We start from the raw sequence: 13240 nt of genomic DNA, 5'->3' as shown, positions 1-13240 counted from the left end.
CATCACGATGACCACCCCGCCCCCAACCCCAGCGCGTACAATGTCATGATTACGTTAACAGAATGTGACTGACGTTTTGTGAGTTTCTCTGTCTTCATTAAACTTCTTCACCTTCTCTGAAACCCTCATGCTGCACACTAGCACGGAGCAGCCGTATCCCTCGACCCAGCATGAGTCAGGGGTGCAGCCGTAATACCAGCTGTGAGAGCAGCCGCGATACGAGCCCCGCTCGGGGCTTTCCTCCACTCGGTGAGTACCCGAAGGTGCTGGCTCTCGGAGCAGAGTTCCCTGCCCTGCTCCAAATGCTTTCCCACACACTGCCAGGTGGAATGACCTGCTCTCCCTCCTCTACTGTCCTCGTGATCCTTTCTTCTCTATTTCCTCTTCCTTAGTTACCCTTTGTTGTCCCCTTCCCCTTCTGCATGCTTCAAGTTTGGCCATTTCCAGTTTTTATATATTGGAGGAAAAAAACACCACTTCACTCTGCTGTTGCCATTTGTGACCACTTGGCTGGCTGGCAAGCCCATCTGCGTGGTCACTTCTAATAGAAACAGATGCTCAGTGAAAGTGAATTGCTTCTTAAAAGTAGAACGAATCCAAAGTGTGTCTTTTGCCATTGAATTTCGGCAATTTGTTTTTAACTGTACCTGAGGTCAGGCCCTACATGATTCAGTTCAAAGGTGGGGAAAAATAAAATTGCAATAATGTCTACGAAATGAAATATGCTCAGTTGAGGGGTGATGACATTAAAAAGCTGCATGGATGAAGGTATTGGCTATGCTTTTTTTGTTAAGTGGGTCATTTCAGTGCTTCCTCCTAATGCAAGCCCAAAGTAGCTTTTTTGAAAAACTGCGCTTATGTGTGCAGCACAATGCACGACTTTACCACGCTTACTGTTAACTGATCAGATATTATCATTCTTCCTGGGCTCACTAAGCTATTGCGAGGCTGTGACCCGATGCCTTCCCAGGACAGAAATTTACAGCATTTGGTTGCCATAAAGTGGTGTTAGTACCGTGTCTCAGGTCACTAGCTAGGTGCCCTTTGGGGCTGCTCATCCACCAACCTTAGTCTGTATAAACAGTGAGAATTTGTATTTTCAGTTTTTAGGATTTGAGAAAAACCGACTGGGAAACCTGTTTCTTTTATGGAATATCATGTTTGCCTTTTCTTCTTAGTTTGAATAGTCTAAAATAGACATATGCCTCTTAGAGTAAATTATTAATTCCTAGAGATCTCTAGGAAAAACACACACTTTCACAAAAAAATACTGTGTATTCTCCAGTAATTGTGTTTCAGTTTTTTGCCATATTAATTGCTATAAAACTGTGTATTTTGATAAGCATGGCAGGTGGAAATCATTTTAGAATGTTAGGCCTAGGCCTGAAGCTGTTCTGTGGAATTATGCTCTGCAGCAGTCTGTTACTTCTACTTCAGTTATATAACTGGTCTTTCAGATATGAAAATGGCGCTGTGGATGATAGATCAGAAACACACAGTTTTAATAGTTGCCTCTCTCTGCTGCTAATGTCATATACTTCTTTCTAATATCCCTTTATCCCATCAGTGTCAATAATCAAAATCTAGATAGACATCCTTATGACCTGTTATCCTGTATGCAGTGAAAACCATGCCAGATGGGTCCCTTGACATAGTGAGAATAGTCTACCTGATGATCATGAGATCCTGAGCGGGGCACCTCAGCTCATACACATCAGCTATTCCACAGTGATCTGAAGCATCAGAAAAGAATTCTCAAGTCAGGGGTGGCCATGATGTTTTTTTCCCCACCAAAGGAACTGGTGATTTTTCCTTTTAAGTTAAGGTTCTATATCTCTGCATCCTTGCTGACTATTTGACCTTCTAAACAAGCTGTTCTATAAGTGAACGATTCAGTCTATTTATTGGTTATCTGGTCTCTTAGGCAATTCCGGGTTTTTATTTCATATATGTAGTGGTATTTTCGTTATTGTCCATGGAATTGTCCGTGGAAGCAGCCTTTCTAATCCAGCATGCGGTCAGTGGACCAGCATACGGTCAGTGGACCAGGCAAGGTGTGCTGAATTCTTGAGCTCCTCACAGAACCCTGAGTATTTGAGTGATCTAGTCTGATTTTCACTTTCTTTGGCGAAATGGATCTGCGTACGGATCTTTCCTGATGACACCCAGAATGATGAAATGTACAGTCGTTCCTACCAGGGCAGAAGATGTGGATGCAGATGTCTCCTCTTCCTAACAAACTACCATTGGCACATGTCTTCTGCTGCGGTCAGGGTCATGGTTAATGACTTCCCAGCTGAATTTTTATGCCATGCCCCCTTTGCCTCCTTGGGTTCAGTCTGTCCATAAAACTTGTATCCAGTGAGAACAAGAGCAGTGCTTTTCTGCATACTGGCACCACTGTGAGCAGGCGCAGCTCCTGTGGCTCCTGTTCACCCTCTAGGACAGGTGTTGCTGTCACCCTTGTTTATGGATGACAGAACAGAGTCTTACAGAGAATAAGCCACTTTCTCAAGGTCATGCAGCTAGATGGCAGAGCTAGGTTTGAATCCAGTTTGACTTCAAAGCTTGGCTGCTCCCCTGCCTCATTTGAAAGTTTTGATGATTTAGTGTCTTTCATTTGTTCCTCTGAAATGTATTAAATGCACTCTCTCCAGGCGTAAGCACAAACAAAGTGTCCAGCAGTGTTTCTAAATTGTGATTTCCAGGTTTGGAGTTAAGACCTAGGAATTCATAGATGAGTCCCCAAAGGCAGTCCCCAAGGGAACTCACTGTGCCCTTCAGACAATGTGAAGTTTCCTCCTTCTTCCCATTCACTTTAGTAATTGTTTCCCACCTCTTCTATAAATTAGTGAGATTTTGTGTTAGTGTCCCTTTGGATCAATTTATATAGCTAGCCTTCAGTTTGAAATGGGGGGTGTGTGAAAATAATTATGTTTTGGTGATTATGTATTGGTATTAGGTTTGCATTTTTATTACAGAGTTATTTTGGACCATTTTCGTGGTATGAATATATATATGGTTACAGTGACAGCTTTCAAGTGAAAGGAGGTGCTCTGCTGTAAATCAGGCTTTGACATAAATGGGTCCACCTTGGATTCCACTGATGGGTGTTCACTTGAGAACATGACAGAGGACTCATTACATGACAGATTTACTGTAGAATAGTCTGTTGAAACAGAACCAGAGGACAACTTTATAAGGAACCATCAATATTGCTATTTTAAAAGCTATTTTCAGTTTAAACTACTATGGTACTGATAATATTGTACAGTAAATGGTATGCTTCAGTCTTAAAACGTGTTTTGCCAACTTCCTTATGTCAGGAAACTGATTATTTTATATCTGTTTTAGAGATTGCCAGTTATTTTTGTGCATCTTGAGGAGTTAGAAATTTTCCTTTTGCATGCTGGTAAAAATTTGTCCTTGTCCACCAGATTACCTTTGCTGTTTAATATCACTGATAACCACAGATATGTGCATATTCATAAAGTGGCCTGAGCTTAAAAAAAATAAAATTATAGGGGTGCCTGGCTGGTGGTAGAACATGTGACTCTTGATCTTAGGGTCATGAGTTTGAGCCCCATGTTGGATATAGAGATTACCTTATAAAAATCTTTAAAAAAAATTTATATTGAAGAGTTTGAGGTTCAGGTATTTTATGACAAAATGAAAGTATTTACGTGTACAGGATACTGCGCTCTAGTAGCATGTGTGAAAAGTAGCACTGCTGGGTATTGCTTTATGAAACCTTGTGGGTTTTCTATGGTACCAGCCACCCTTTTCTTTCCAGAGTCATGAATATAAGCACAACAGTCTTTTGGTTTTTTTTCTGGAGGTAAGGAAAAAACCATATTTTGCATGGCACCCTGCTCAATAAATTCATATTTTGAGCCAAGCTATATTTTACAGTTCTTCTGAAAGTAGTTCTATATGCGGACGGAGTTTAGCATAGAATTCCTCAGGTTGCTGAATTAACGGGCTTATGATGAATATTTACTAATAAAGTAATATTTAACATAGACACATAAATGGGAGTTTACTGGTAACGATCCCTGCCACTGCCAGCACCAGCAGCAACACCACTGTTGCTCCCATCATTTGTTCAGTGCCCGGCACTGCTTTAGGTGCTCTTTGTCTGATCTCTTGCAACTCTCTCCGCTCCCAAGAGGTACATACCATTTTCAGCACCATTTCCAGCTGATGAAGCTGAGACACAGAGACTTAGGACTTGGCCGCAGGTCCTCCAGCACTTGGCCTCAGGTCCTCCAGCTGGTTGCTGTCAAATCGGGATTTGCCCCCAGCTGCATTACACGGCGGTTGCTCATAACCAGAGTGCTGTGACTGCCTCGCCAAGGAAACTCCTTAAACCTGTTACAACCAAATTTCTAGCAGTTAAACAATAAGTTCATTGACATTTGGGATATTCATGGAACAGTAGAGCAAAAATTGGGGGGAACAGAGAATTTCATCTGTTGAGCCCCTTTCTCGTGATTTCATTCTATTTCTGTTCAGATAACATGATGACCTTCTCTGCTTTTGTTTTTGGTGCATGGTTGCATATGCATCACGTACTGATGAGGCATCCTGTGAGCTGAGTAAACAGTCCATTCTACTGCTGTGCCACTCGGTATATAGACGGTGCTTTGTGACTCCTGATGTCCTTCATGTTGCATATTTCCATAACGGCTCATTGAGGCTTCGTGGCGTGAATATAAACCTGGAGTCTGAGCCCAGGTGATATCTAAGGAACACCGCAGAGAGTGCTCTTGTCATGCCTGTGTGTGTGCTAGCCCCTCGAGAGCCAGCAGGCTGCCGTAGAGTTCGGGGATTGGCACTTGCTCTCCATTCATCTCCAGCATCATTTCCTTTCATGAGAAAACATGGCCTCATTGGGAGCAGTCCGTGCATCCCCTTTGGACTATGGCATTTTCTGTCTTGGGTACTTCTGTGTTAATCCTGTGGGTGTTGCCGTTCCTTTTACCTGCAGCCTCTCGACGTCATTCCAGGTCCACTAGTGCCCTCTCCACTGCTGAATCTGTTGGGCAGTCAGGTGAACAAGTGCTAACTGCATGCCTTGGCTTCTTCATATGTTTCAGTTTCACACCCATTTTAGCATTTGTTTCCATCAGTGTCAGCTAGCACTTGGCATGTACACACTTCATGTTTGTTTTCCCCAGCGTGCTTTGATTTTTTTAAGTTGTTGAATGTTTGTGCTTCTGTTAATAGGCCGTAGATGCTTTATAGCCTGTTTGACAACATCATTTCTCCAGTGTTCATGTTTATGTGAAAACGAAACAAAAACACAGGGAGGGGCTTCTTCGCCTCTTTTGACTCTGCCCCTCAGGAGAAGAGCCACCTGAAATAGGTGCCCTGGAAAGTCCCTATGGGGAGAGAGGGGATGGAGGTCACCCGACGGAGTCTTACATTTCCCAAGGCTTTGCTCCCGAAAAGTGTTGATTTGTGGCGTTAATTATTAGTGTTAGGTTCTAATTACTTGGAGGAACTGTTTAGTTACTAAATGCTCCAACTCCTAGTGTGCATAATCCCATATGTATAAATGTGTATGCTAAAACTTTTATGGAAAAACAAGGTCACGATTCAGATGATCAGGTCAGGCGGCTGGCAGCCTTCGCAGCCCATGGTCCCTAAATGTTCCATCCCAGCCTGCTTTAACGATACCAAAAATCCCCTGCTTAGCCATTGGGGCAAAAAGTAAGCATACAGAAATGTTCAGTTTGCTAGATTTAACTGACATCATTTTTATATGGTAACTACAGTTTTCTTACCCGAGTAAGGCAGACTGTCAATGAGGACAGCTGTCACCAATCCATGGAGTTATTTTCTCCGTCCTTCCTCTAAGCGAAGCGAGCTATGCTTTTCATTACGTACACTCTGATGAGTACAGTCCCCTGAAAATTAGGGGCCAGGCTGAAGGCACAGTCACACATACCCATCTCTTGGGAAATGGAGCTTCATCATAACATCAGAGCAGCAAGTGTAGAACAGACTTTGGTCTGGTGAAAACAAAGCTTGTAACTTTGCTCAGATCCAGACAAACATTTCCCCTTCAGATTTGAAATTCAAATGATCTATGGTACATATCCAGTGATCGGCAGTCACTGCGTATGGCAGAGCTGTATGCTTCGGGGAAGCACAGAATAATTGCATTGTTCTTACAGTTTTAATTTTCTGTCAGAAAAAAATCCGTATTATCCCTGGAGCAAGAATTGCTGGCATGAGATATACTTTTTTTTTTAATTTTTTAAGATTCCTTTTTATTTAAGTTTATGCTGGTAATTTCTAAATGGCTTACAACTGAATTTTCATTTTGTTACTCATAAATCCCTTACTATCTACCCTTTTTTAATGGTAAAAAGACGAGCAAAGATCATGTATAAAAGCATATGCACAGCAAATCTCAAATTTACACTTGTTTCGTGTGTCAACTGGTAATATAGATATATATATATATATATATATATATATAATACATAGGGAGCGATCTAGATACAATTGCTTTGTGGTCTCCGTTTATCTGGCACATTTAATCATCTTTTAAACATAAAGGCTAATTCAGCATACAGTATGACTAACAAGTGCATTAAAAAAGGGGATAGTATCACATATAATTTTTGTTTCTTTATAAAAATTTGTGACTGTATAATGTTTGGTTAGCAGTGTTTAAATTTTTTCCCCTTTTGGTGGTGCTGGGAAGTGTAATTTTTGAAACTGGCATTTTAAAAAAGCTAAGTAACACCTCACTTTTATAATCCTTGTTTTCTGAAGAACTCTTGCTACATATCTGAGTTTTAAATATATCAGTTTGTAAGAAAGATCAATTCACATAAAACAGATTTAGCTTTCTTTTTATTGTAAATGCGTCATTATGAGAATATGGCTAGTAGAGTTTTTTGGCTTTTGGGTTTTGTTTTATTTATTTATTTATTTTTGGTCCAAACAGTGTCTTACTTGTTCACAAAAAGAAAACATTTTTTAATCTTAAAATTTTTCTTCAGAGGTTTTTAAAAATATATTAGCATTTTAAATAAATGTTTGCCAGTAAATACTGTGATACACTTAGGAAGTATAATTTATATGAACTTCTCCAGTTATAGCTTTAACCTCAGCTCTTCTTAAGGAAGGCTGCTCTCCTGATGATATGGAACTTTTAAAAAGCTAGTCTTCATTGTCCTTGATCCTTAATAGGCTTAAAATAATTGAATTGCTGAAATTTATTTTAGATTCTTTGGATCATGTCCATTTTGTTTACATTTTTAGGCTATCATTTGAAAGTCCTTTGAGGGACTCAGGAAAAATGTATACTTACGTTACCTGAATGGTTAGTATATTGCAGTGAAGATGCTAGCTTTTTGTGATGCTCATTGAAGAATTTTAATAAACTGATTTTTAAATCACCTTTGGTGACACAGGCATCATAAACAAGTACCAAAAATTGAGCTCAGCTAATGACACTTAAACAGTCTTGACACGAATGAAAACTTGCAGAGATCAAATACATTTGTTTCAAATTTTAACTTTTTATTACACATTGCATTAGAACTCTGTTGTCAAACCATGAAGCTTTCTAATTAGTTTGACCAAACATCAGGGCCGCTTGCCTCCAGAGAGAGCACTAACTAGATTAAAAGACTCAGCCCCCAGCCCAGCTCATTTCCATAATAAGTTCCCCTCACTCTCCCATGTCGCAACACTTCAAAAATACAACATCATTAAAGAGCCATTTTAATTATTCAGATGCTTTGTGGCACGAGAGTATTAAATGTGGAACAGGCTAACCTCTGCTGCTGGTAACCAAGTCCAGTTAGAACTGCAAGTGAAGGGTCCTTCAGATTGGCCTGAAACTTTCCAGTGCCTCTGACCAATAGATGGGAAGAGGCAGGAGCCCTTACAAAGAATTGAGGAAATTTGAATTAAAGTGACATATCTTTCGGTTTTGTTTTTCTTAAATAGACCGGTTTGGGCTTGGCCAGGCAGGAAGAGGACCTGGCTCTGTGAATGCCATGCGAGTTCTGAGCACGAGTACAGACCTTGAGGCTGCTGTTGCTGATGCTTTGGTAAGAGTCGCAATGTGTATACAATCTCCTGGACTGTTTTCTCTGTCCTAACAGAAAATTGCCTCCCAAATCAGTGTACTCAGTCATCTTGGGCACTCCATAAAATTGTGGAAATACTGGGTAAATTGATATTGTTAGCACTTTGTCTTTAAACTTCTATCCCTGTACATAAGTGAAAATTGGCCCTACAAAAAATACTGACGTCAAGTGTTTTCTTCTGTGCTCCTCAGTATCAAGGAAGTTTTGATGACATTGGACTTATCTGATGTCATTGGGCTCCTTTTTAATTTTTTTTTCTTTTTCTTCGTGTTTTTTCTTCAGCATTTGCTTTTTTCATCCTCCCGCTTCTCTTGCTTTACAGGCTCTGATGGCATAGCCTAAACATAACGTTATAATAGTAGGTAACAGAGTTTGTGGTTGGAAAATCTCACATTGGTTCCATGACCACACTAGCTGTTCCATACGATTTTACCTTCATTTGTTTGTCTTTAAAAATGAGTCATTAAGTCATTATTTAAGGAAACTTTCCTAAATTTTAATGCCAATGAACTCTTAGGATATAACGCACTGGTGGAATGTGTTTTTGCATCATTATAATGGAGTATCCAAAAAAAAAACCCAACAGCAACATAAAGTGATTAGAGGTCCTTAAATTTGTGCTTATAGCAGAACATCCCCTGGTAGAATCAGCTTGTGGTCACATTGCTTTTAAAAGATGCATTTCAGCTGGTAGTGACACTGCCTCTAGCATAATCTGGTTGATGTGCTCAGCATTTAAAATAGATTCTCTTTAGAGCTGTCTGATCCCTGGCCTTGCTTATGCTGTTTTAAGATATATTGTCTCTCTAAGGAAAACATATTATAACATCCTGCTTTCAGACCCAGAAGTTTTAAACCCAGCCCCGTTTTTCATCTGATCAAAATGTTACAGTCTGTGGCTAACAGGGATTCTCACTTTCATCCCGTCCTGTGTCGCCCTCATTTATTCTTGCTCAGTCAGATTTCTTTGACAAGCGGCTATGAGCAAGCAGTTTGCCGATGCTCTTCCTGTAAGCAAGGGCTGCCTGGCCAGCTCTATTCAGCAGCCTTCTGTGTAGAAGGGCTTTTTTCCTGGCAGGTACTGGAGTTCAGGATAATTGCACTAACCATGGCTTTGACTTCAGAGTCATGAGCTGGAACAGAACTCTGGGAGGCTATTTTTCCTTCCAAGCTGCAGCACTGAGAATCTGTCTCTTATTTATTCAGAGACCCTATTAGGAGGTCAGAGGGGTAGGAAATGATGGATGTACAAAACCCTTAGTTAAATGGGACTTCCCGTTAAGGCGGGGGAGTTCCCTCGTTCTTCAAAGAACCGCCCAAGGGACTGTGCACAAAGTTGCAGGGGGCAGAGTTGGACTTGAGAACTTGAGCTTGGGCTTTCCTTGACTCGGGCTTTTCTCTGAGCTCTAGCCTTCAGTCCACTCAGGCTGCCCTTCTTACTTTTCATCCAAACTGCTTAGCCTCCCCGAGTGACCTGCTGCAGAGGAGAGAGCACAGGAATGGTACACAGTGTTTGCCTCCCAGGCTAGAAACCCCAGGGGCAGACAGAATCTAGCATAGGAACAGACAGGAGAACTTATGATGACTTTCGGGATATACCTTGGTGGCGTGGGAAGAGTTTTAGCATAGCAGAAAGTGTAGTGAGAACTGGAGCGTGTTGCTCGGCGGTGTAGGAAGGGCTAGGAAATGCCATTGTGGAAGTGTTCTTTGTTATTATTCGCTTGATATGAATTCGCTTGCTAACCTATATTTTTGGTTTGCTAAGATATGTTTTGCTGTACACTTTTGTTGCAAGAACAATCCCTACATATGCTTCTGACATAATTCTCTATGCTTTTTCCCCATCCTTCAATATTTTCCTGCCTACAGCTGTTAGGAGACTCCAGGAGCAAGGTACCAGTGCTTTAACTTTTGTTTTACAACTTCCATTTTTTTCTGTTGCGAGTATATTTCCTTCAGGAGCTAGTGAAAGCAAAAAAGCATGTAGTGCAATGTAGAAATTTTAGCCTGAATTATGATTTTGTCAAGTCTAGTGAAGCTGTTTTTAGCCATGGAATCAGTCCCCTCTCTCATCTGTTTTAGTCTTTGTTTTTTTAATGTCAAGCTCTGCTCCTTTTCCTGTCAGTGTTTTATTTTATTAATCCAGTTTGTGTCTGCTCTTAATGTCATTACTATTTCATGAATGGATATATTCAACATCTTTCTTATTTTACAAATCTAGTTTGTGTATATATATCAGACGATCCTATGATTTATAGTTTTAAGAAGGATACTTCTGAGAGTGAAAGGGGGTGCTACCTAACTCATAACTGCCGGGACAAGAGGCATCAGGCAGAACTGTCCTGAGCAAGTTATGGTGGACGGACAAGCCATACATTATTAGAAGATTACATTTGTGAAGGAAAAAAAAAAAGACAGAAGAAAATTGTATTTGTATGGTTTTAGCCAATTAACTTTTTTTTTTTCAGTTTAATAGCTGTTTCTCTATTATTTATGGATTTAACTTACAGTTTTATATTCAGGGTAAGAGAAAATGAAGGGGGTCTGCAGGAAGCTTATTTGTGTTCGGACCATTTAAACATCCTTTTACTTGCACTGCTATGTCCCTGACATTTCAGTTCCAGACTTTCTTAAGGAAGCATGGATATTCCAACAAATTTTCCCACAGACCCTGCTCAAGATAGAATGCTTTCGATTGCGAAGGGGGCCGACAGGTGGACATGCCTGCAGGGTGGCAGGGGCTGGGCCAGGTTAGTTCACATGTGCCCCCAGCAGGCGTGTGACAGGTAGCCTTGTTGTCATTTCAAAGATGAGGAGAGCAAAGCAGGAAGGTGAGGAGCTTTCTGAAGTTCCTCCAGCCAGTCAGCGGCGGCAGGACTGCCACCTGAGTCGGCCTCACTGCGAAGTCCATACACCGTCCTACAGATCACACTCTTCCCTCTCTGCTGTGGACTGCTCTGCCTGTCACTTACTATCCTTACTGGGTGTCTGCTTTTCCGTTTTTATTTCCCTCATCTGTGAGCACAGGAAAGCGCGGTGCGTGCGTGTGTGCGTGCATGCGTATCTTTTTACCTTTGACTCTGTTGTCGATACCGTGTGCTGTGACTCACAGTCATCTCACCTTCCCGTGTCTTCCTCCGTCACCCCCACCTTTGTTGCACCTGACAGAAGAAGCCTGTGAGGAGGAGGTACGAGCCGTATGGGATGTACTCTGATGACGACGCCAACAGCGACGCCTCAAGTGTTTGCTCTGAGCGCTCGTATGGCTCCAGGAACGGTGGCATTCCCCATTATCTGCGGCAGACCGAGGACGTGGCGGAAGTTCTCAACCACTGTGCCAGTTCCAACTGGTCAGAAAGGAAAGAAGGGCTCCTAGGCCTGCAGAACTTACTGAAGAGCCAAAGAACACTGAGGTGAGGATGAGAGGCCAAGGCTATGAGCCAAGTTTTAAGGTCCTATATTACACTCAGCTGTGGTTGATGCAGAGTCCCTGTCATTCCTGGAGCCCTCACAGTTCCAGGCACAGGGGCAGGCACTGTGGGTGCTAAGATGACTAAGATGTGGTCTTGGCGTTCCAGAGACTTGGAAATAGTTGGCAAATGCTCTATTAGGTTTATAAAAACATTTGGTTACCCGCAGTTCACATTTATCTGGTAGGTGGTGTTTGAGAAGTCTTGGTACAGTGTGCAAGTTAGGGAGAAAATAAAACAATTCGCAGGTTGGTATCGCTCATTATATTTTGGAGTTGTGGGTAAAATGGAGTACTTTTTTTTTTTTTTTTAAAGACTTTATTTATTTATTTGACAGGTAGAGATCACAAGTAGGCAGAGAGGCAGGCAGAGGGAGAGAGAGGAGGAAGCAGGCTCTCTGCTGAGCAGAGAGCCCGATGTGGGGCTTGATCCCAGGACCCTGGGAACGTGACCTGAGCCGAAGGCAGAGGCTTTAACCCACTGAGCCACCCAGTTGCCCTTAAAATGGAGTACTTTTAAGTAGTACCAGTGTTATTACTAGAGTTGATTAGTTTGCTTTTTTCTTTGGTTCTATATTTCACAAATTTTCTAAAATGAGCCTGTATCACACATACTAAAAAAGTATATGTTTATATCATATTTCATCAAATCTGAGGGACCGTTGACACACTGCTATTTTATGTCCCTCTAAGAAGAAATGCTACTTAGTAAACCATGGCAGTACTAACATGTCTTTGATTATAAGATGAATCTCAAAATTACAGAGATGTGAAAATGTGAAAAATCCAGTATGTTAGAATCCCTGAAATAATGGATATTATAGTCTTTGGAGAATTTTTCTTAGATAACTTGTGAGAGTGGATCAGTTTATGGTCACAGATAGGCTCTGCACAGCCAAGTGAACCTTGACTAGTGGATCCCTGTGTCGTAAGTGTGCTTGCCCAGTCCTTCCCACTCCATCATGCCCTGTTCGTACCTGTTGAACGCCGATCCCCCCGAGAAGTCTTGAGAAGTTTTGTTGTGTGCCTTCTGAAATGCACATAGCTTCTGACACTCTAGTGAGCTGTTAGAAACAAAATGAGGATTAAAAAAAAAAACGATGGTTCGTTGAGATGATTATTCCTTAAGACTCTGCTTTATTCTGGTGATCCCAGTTTCTTGATTTTTTTTAGTGTTCACTGAGTATCCATTGAATAGTCTCTAGAAATCTGTTGATTGGCACTGGTCTAACTAGATCTCATTATTAATAATATTAAAGGATCAGGATGCCTCGGTGGCTCGGTTGGTTAAGCATCTGCCTTTAGCTTAGGTCATGATCTCAGGGTCCTGGGATCGAGGGCTGCATCAGGCTCCCTGATCAGCGGGAAGCTTGCTGCTCCCTCTGCTTGTGCACGTGCGCTCTGTCAAATAAATAAAATCTTAAAATAATGTTAAAGAGGGGCGCCTGGGTGGCTCAATGGGTTAAAGCCTCTGCCATCAGCTCAGGTCATGATCCCAGGGCCCTGGGCTCGAGCCCCACATCGGGCTTTCTCCTCCGCAGGGAGACCCCTTCCTCCTCTCTCTCTGCCTGCCTCTCTGCCTGCTTGTGATCTCTGTCAGATAAATAAATAAAATCTTTTAAAAAATAAAATTAAAATAATGTTAAAGGATCAT

At 41.6% G+C, this 13240-nt stretch overlaps 1 protein-coding gene across 1 annotated transcript in view; it reads left to right on the top strand.

Moving 5' to 3' along the window:
* CLASP1 (cytoplasmic linker associated protein 1) overlaps window positions 1-13240 on the top strand; it is a 268189-nt gene that overhangs the window by 193259 nt on the left and 61690 nt on the right. Inside the window, exons 23-26 of the mRNA XM_059394480.1 lie at window positions 142-249; window positions 4991-5053; window positions 7975-8078; window positions 11286-11530. Of these exons, the coding sequence (XP_059250463.1) occupies window positions 142-249; window positions 4991-5053; window positions 7975-8078; window positions 11286-11530 (520 nt within the window). The remainder of the gene's footprint in view (window positions 1-141; window positions 250-4990; window positions 5054-7974; window positions 8079-11285; window positions 11531-13240) is intronic.

Source organism: Mustela nigripes, chromosome 3, assembly GCF_022355385.1.
Source record: "Mustela nigripes isolate SB6536 chromosome 3, MUSNIG.SB6536, whole genome shotgun sequence".
Classification (NCBI taxonomy): Eukaryota; Metazoa; Chordata; class Mammalia; order Carnivora; family Mustelidae; genus Mustela; species Mustela nigripes.
Note: the sequence above shows the minus strand (reverse complement) of the source record. Positions and strands in the feature narration are given on the sequence as shown.